The sequence below is a fragment of the Cervus elaphus genome, chromosome 19 (assembly GCF_910594005.1).
Source record: "Cervus elaphus chromosome 19, mCerEla1.1, whole genome shotgun sequence".
Taxonomy (NCBI): Eukaryota; Metazoa; Chordata; class Mammalia; order Artiodactyla; family Cervidae; genus Cervus; species Cervus elaphus.
Genome location: NC_057833.1, coordinates 48,071,010 through 48,077,009, shown reverse-complemented (window position 1 = coordinate 48,077,009; position 6,000 = coordinate 48,071,010). Strand labels below are relative to the sequence as shown.

Here is a 6,000-nt window from a genome sequence, read left to right as displayed (position 1 = left end):
GCCAATGTAGGAGACCCAAGAGACACGAGTTTGATCCCTGGGTCAGGAAGATCCCCTGGAGAAAAGGGCATGACACCCACTCCAAAAAAATTTTTTTTCCAGTATTCTTGTCCAGAGAATCCCATGGATAGAGGAATTGGTGGGCTATAGTTCACAGGGTTGCAAAGAGTCGGACATGACTGAAGTGACTTAGCACGTGCTAAAAAAACTTCTGGCTTAGATCAAGCTAATTGAATTACTGTACTTTGTCCTATAGTATATCCTGCTTCACAGAACTCGAGATAAAACTTAAGGGACACTGAATTAGGTGGGTTCTGTCCTCAGCCAGCCCAGGAAAGGGAGACTCCTCAGGGTCAAAGAGGCCTGTACTTCCTCTTCTTCATCAACAGATGGCGCTATAGGGGCTGCTGCCGGGGACAGATGGCAGTGGCTTGGGGAAGCCTGGAGCCTCGGGCAGCTGACAAAGAAACAGGCAGACACAAATAAGTAACATAAAATAGAAACTAACTTTATTTCTCTGGAAGAAGCAGATATTCATAGCTGGGGCAGCAACTTTGGCGACAGAGGCTGGTGGGAAAACACGGAACAGCACAGGGGAAGAGCTGGGTCAGAGAGGAAGCACTGGGTGTCCCTCCAGGGCAGCTGCCCCCTTGGTCTCCTTCCAATCCTGGGCCCTTGGGCCCTGGTCCCTGCCAGAGAACGATCTGGCACCCTAGCTCTGCTACCTGAGCCACCTCAGGCTATTTTCAGGCACAAGATCCTAAGACCGGCCAAGTCCCATAATAGGTCCACGGTGAGGCCACATTCTGTTCGACAGGGCTCCCTGGAAAGGGCCTAGCCCTGTGAAGGGCCCCCATCCACTCCCTGGTCCACCTCTCTGTATGGCCAACACATCCTCCCTGCCCAAAGTCAAGTCCGGCTTTCCCGCCGGCAAGGCCTGGCCACACCCTTTAGCCACAGGCTCCACCAGGGACTTAAGCCCAGAGGCAGGTCAGCTGTAGGGCCTGCTGAGGCCGACCCCAGCCTGCCTTCAAGAGGCCCCCTCCTGCACCTTGGCTGGGGCACCAAGGGCTTCTGAAGCTGCAGGGACAGCACTGGGGGAGGGAGGGACAGGCAGGGCGGGAGTCCCAGCTTCCTGCTGCCACGGCCTCGCTCTGCCACTGGGAGCCGTGGGTGCAGCAGGTCTTCCAGGCCTGGCAGGGAGTCTCCACGCCCTCCTCAGATGGACAAGCTTAAGTGATTCCTTCAGGGCAGATCCTCTGGCTCTTCAGGCATCTCAACGCCTAAAGGATGGGAAACAATCAGAAAGCCCTCCATCAGCAGGGGTCAGTGCAACAGAGGATGGAAGGTCCAGGGTGAGCAGGTATGAGAAGGCCTCTTGGTGCTGGCCAAATGGGTTGAAAATGGGTGGTTCTGAGCAATAATTTTGGAATTTATCATCCTGGATGCCTTCTTTAATAAGCTAATTGTGTATCAATAACTGATGCAAATGAGTAAGGATAACCACAAGGTAACGGTTAACATTCAGTGAGTGTCCTGTGGGCCAGACACTTGCTGTGTGGTATGACAAAGGCATCCCTCATTAATTCTTCTAACCACTTCTATGAGGTTGGAACTAACACTGATACACATGTTACAGATGAGTACCCTGAGAGATCAGCAAAGGAGCATAAGCTGACACCATATGTGAGCAGGGCACTGGGCTCCAATCAGGCCGTCCTGCCAGGGCACTCTTGACACCCCACACCCCGCCAGCACCTCCCAGGGAAGAGGTTCACTTTCGACTCAATAAAACTTTCATTGGTATTTATACTCTACCATCAAGTTTGCTATTAATATACATCTATATATTTTGTCAGATTACATATAAATTTTTTACAGGAAAAATAATGGATTTTTTAAATTAGACATTCTTTTAAAAAGGCATTAAAGCTTTAGGTGTTATTTTAAACTGAAATAGGAAATGAGGAGGTGAGAAGTATTTGTCTAAATTATTGGATCCTAAACTGCTGCTCGCTAGAGCCTGATTAGGAAGCAAGCCCCCTGCAACCAGAGTGGCTCCAATTCCTCTTACTCATTAGTTTTCATCTGAACAAAGAAGCTGTGAAGTCAAGACAAATGTGCTTAGGAGAAACTGCTTTCCTCGAGAACTGCCTGTCTCGTGGGATTGGGACCCCTTCCCTCCTCCTGGCCTGGAGCCCTGTGTCTGGCCGTGCAATGCTGGCTACTCTCAGGGTGGCTGCTCCGGGAAGCCTGGGGACAGGAAGACGGCGGATGCAGGGTTTGCTCACTTGTGGTGGGCAGGGCCGCAGGAGCCCAGCAGGTGGCAGCCGGCCTGCTCCAGGTTCCAGTCGAACATCTCCAGCACGTTGTGGCACTCGCCTCGTGGCCGCAGACCCAGACCAAAGAGCTGCTCCACCTGGGGAGCAGAGGGTGGTGCCATGGGACACACTGGGGCCGAGGGGCGCTGGGCCAGGGCGGGGCGGAGGAAGGGGGGTGAGGGGAGGGAGGGAGAGAGTGGGAGCAGAGCCGCAGAACAGTCTTCAGGGTCCCTGAAAGCCAGAGCGGGCAGGAGGTGGTGGTACCTTCAGATACTGGGCAGCCCTCTGCACGCTCCAGCTGTGGCTCTGCAGGGCCGCCTGGCACTCCTCTGTGGTCACCCCATGCACCATGGCCTGCAGCTGGGCACACCACCCCCACCCGTCAGCACCACTCGGGCCCCTTCCTCTGGGTCCCTTGGGCCCCCACCCCTTGTCACCCTGCAGCCAGACCCACTACTCACCATCTGGACCTTGTCTGCAGGTCGCCCAGCCTCTGGCCCGTCCCCAGGGTAGCCCCTCTGTGGCAGCCGAGCAGTGGCCCTCTGGGCGGATGGCCGGGCCCCTGGGTTGCTGTTGTTGGTGGAGAAGTTGGCCTTGGGGTCTGGGGCAGCCTGGGGCATTGGTCGAACAGTGGCAGTGGGGGCGGCTGGGGCTGGGGTGCTGGGAGGGGGCAGCAGCAGGGGCACGGGCATGGGTTCTGGCTCTTTGGGGCTCTGGGCCTCATGCAGGAAGCGCTGGTAGCGCTCCAGATAGGGCGGGCGCTCAGGTAGCAGGTAGTAGTGGGTGCTGCTGACCTTCTTCCCATCTCGGACGATGGGCAAGATGCAGGGGCCAGCCCGCGGGCCAGGCGCCTGGATCACCTGGGGTGTGGCATACTTGGGGTCTGAGGCAAAGCTCTGGGTGGTGGGCATGGTCTTCCCAGGTGAGCTGGAGAGCCGGGGTGGCAGCGGGGAGCTGCCACGTGGCACCAGGGGGCTGGGAGTCCTGGAGCCTTGTGGAGATAGGGGCTCCCGGGGAGGCACCCGGGGAGGGGAGGCAGGTCCGGGCCACCGGCCCGTCTCCTCCTCGCCTGGGGGGGCCGGAGACAGCTCGCCATGTGAGCGCGTGGGCCTCGGGGGGATGGGCACCCGGGGGGGGACCTGGGGCTTGTCGTCACCCCCGGGGCTGGGCGAGGGGACCAGAGAGCCAGCCGGGACCTGCAGCTGCCGCATGCATTCCTGCTGCAGCGCCTGGAAGATCTCTGCGGTTTGGGCCGAGTTGGGTGGCTTGCCCCCACCCTGGGGTGGGAGGAACAGGTTGTCCTCCAGAGGGGGGAGGAGCCTCGCCGGCTCAGGCACAAAGGCGTAGTTGGTCTCGCCCTGGCTGGGCTCAGCAGAGACCCCGGCGCCCACTAGGGTGCTGTTGATGGAGCAGACCTCAAAGTCATCCTCATCCTGGGCCACATCGTCGTAGGCAGGAGGCGGGGGCAGCGGGCGCGCATCCCAGTCCACCACAGGCGTGGGATGCAGGGGCCGGGGCAGGGCCCGTGTAGGGCTCTGCGGCGGGGTCTTGTCCAGCAAGGAACAGGCATCCATGGCCAGCTGCGCCAGTGAGGGGGCACAGGGCCGTGGGGCCAGCACAACAGGCTCCTCGCCAAAGTCGATGAGTGTGACCTCGCCGCCACCGCGGCCAGCCTTGGTGCCTGGCACCCGGGCCGAGGGCTTCGCGAGCCACAGCCCACGGGGCAGTCCTGGCTTTCGCAGGCCCAGCCTCTTGAAGTCGCTGGACAGGGGGTCTTGGTCCTCACTCACGGGGTCGTAGGTTGGTTCTGTGATGGAAGGGAAAACCCCAACAGGGAAGCAGCGTCAGGCAGATGGATGGGGAAGACAGCCACGTATCTCTACAGCTCCCAATTCCCCCGAAGGGCAGCCCTCAGCCACCAGAATTCTCCGTGCACACAGACACTTTTCAAACAGGAGGGGAGAACCTGCTCTGGGGGTTGGCAGCCCTCTACAGGGGCCAGTGAGCCCCTACCTCCATCTCAGCTAGAGCAAGCAATACCCCACATCTGCCCGCTTCTGATACCCTCTCCATCGACACAAGACCCCAGATCCCTGTGGGCCCTGGTTAGCAATCCCTACCCCATTACAGCACACCATTAGTGCAGGCAGGGGCTATGGGCCATCTCCCACCGTCAAGGGCAACAGGAGTCATCTTTAGAGAGGACAGGGCTCCCGACAAACTGGCACGAAAGCCCAGACACAGCTTCTGTAGGTCCCGCAGGAAGTGAGGCAGGGCTGCACAACGGTGGGCAGAGGCGGGGGCGGGCACCAGGATCACACTCTTATTCCAGAAGCCTGGGCTTTTGGGGGGTGGGGGGAGAGGCAGGCATGCTGGGCCAGGTCAGTCGCAAAAGCTCACAGCACACACCCACCTCCCCTTCCACCCAGCCAGCCGGCCAGGGCTCTGTACCTTCCAGAAGGAGAGGAGTGAGAGGAGAGAGGGGGCGGGGGCGGGGGCCAAGGCACCGGGAGCAGCCCCACTTACTCTGAGTGAAGATGGCAGGCTGAGGAGGGCGAGGTGGAGGCTCCCCTGCAAGAAAGGCCATGCGGAGAGTAGAGGGGCAGAGCAGGAGAGGACGACAAGGAAGGGGAGACAGAGCCAGAGGGGAGGGCAGAGTGCGGGGGGAGAGAGAGACAGACAGTGAATAGGGGCGAGAGAACGCACACACCCAGCAGCAATGGGAAGCAATGGGGCGGCAGGATGGGAAAACTGTCTTCCGGACCCACAGGCCCAGGATCCGGGAGATGGATGAGGCTCCCAGCCAAGATGGAGCCTGGGGGGTGGTTTTGGCTCAGGAGAGGAGAGCAGGATTAGGGGGGAGTGAGGAGAGCCAGGATCTGAGCATGGCGGGGAGGAGGAGGGGAAGGAGGGAAGCAGAGAGGGCAGGCCAGCACTGGCCAGACTGACGATGCCCACCTCGGCGGATACCACTGCCTCTCACCGCCCGCCCCACGCCCCGCGGGAGCCAGGGACACAGCTGTCCCCTGCGGCCCTGACCCAACTGGCTCAGGGTAGCCCGAGGAGGCAGCACGTCTTCCTCGGTAGCTGATGAACTAGGGGACTAAGGGTTTGGGGGCTCTTACTTTTCACCCTGCCCAGATGCTGGGTGGGTCTGGATGTGCTCAGTTCCACGCTCAGCAGGTCGGGAGGGTCCATGGGGTTTCCCAGATACAGTCTGTGGGGAGAAAAGCAGGTCAGAGATGGGTGCAGGTAGGGTGGTGGCAGAGAGGCACCCTGGGGGAGTAGCTGGGCCTGTGCCCTGGGCTCAGGCAGAGGACAAAAGAGTCCTGTCCAAGCCCCTGGCGGACGTAGGTCTGGAGCACAAGACTTCCGACTCCCAGGCGCTCCCTTCCGTAGATCTAGCAGTAACCAGGGGAGGGTGCCGTGGAGAGGGGGCAGAGGCAGAGGGCAGAGGAAGAACTCCTGAGCGTAGGCTGAAAAGCCTAGGATTGTATGGGCTCCAAGTACTCCCTGAGAGGGTAGAGCTGGCCCTCTGCAACCCCCAAAGCACCCCCACCCCCGCTCAGCAGCCACCAGCTGGCACTCTCTTCTCTGCTGCCAGGCCACACTGCCACGGCCGCCTTCTGCAGGGGGTCTGCAACCCCAGCTCTCTCAGGCCCTCCCTGGCTCTTGCGAG

At 60.0% G+C, this 6,000-nt stretch overlaps 1 protein-coding gene across 19 annotated transcripts in view; it reads right to left on the bottom strand.

The window, feature by feature from the left end:
* Positions 1-487: 487 nt before the first annotated feature.
* TNK2 (tyrosine kinase non receptor 2) overlaps positions 488-6,000 on the bottom strand; it is a 41,373-nt gene continuing 35,860 nt past the window's right edge. For 6 of the 19 annotated variants that reach the window (XM_043874256.1, XM_043874255.1, XM_043874258.1 and 3 more), the window contains 6 exons: positions 5,447-5,538; positions 4,773-4,892; positions 2,783-4,128; positions 2,586-2,681; positions 2,292-2,419; positions 488-1,283 (listed from right to left, as the gene is read on the bottom strand). In XM_043874256.1, the coding sequence (XP_043730191.1) occupies positions 1,277-1,283; positions 2,292-2,419; positions 2,586-2,681; positions 2,783-4,128; positions 4,773-4,892; positions 5,447-5,538 (1,789 nt within the window). In that variant the 3' untranslated portion in view covers positions 488-1,276. Of the gene's footprint in view, positions 1,284-2,287; positions 2,553-2,585; positions 2,682-2,782; positions 4,129-4,772; positions 4,893-5,446; positions 5,539-6,000 lie in introns of those variants that run through there. The other 13 variants (XM_043874246.1, XM_043874254.1, XM_043874250.1 and 10 more) reach the window with 10 other exon arrangements.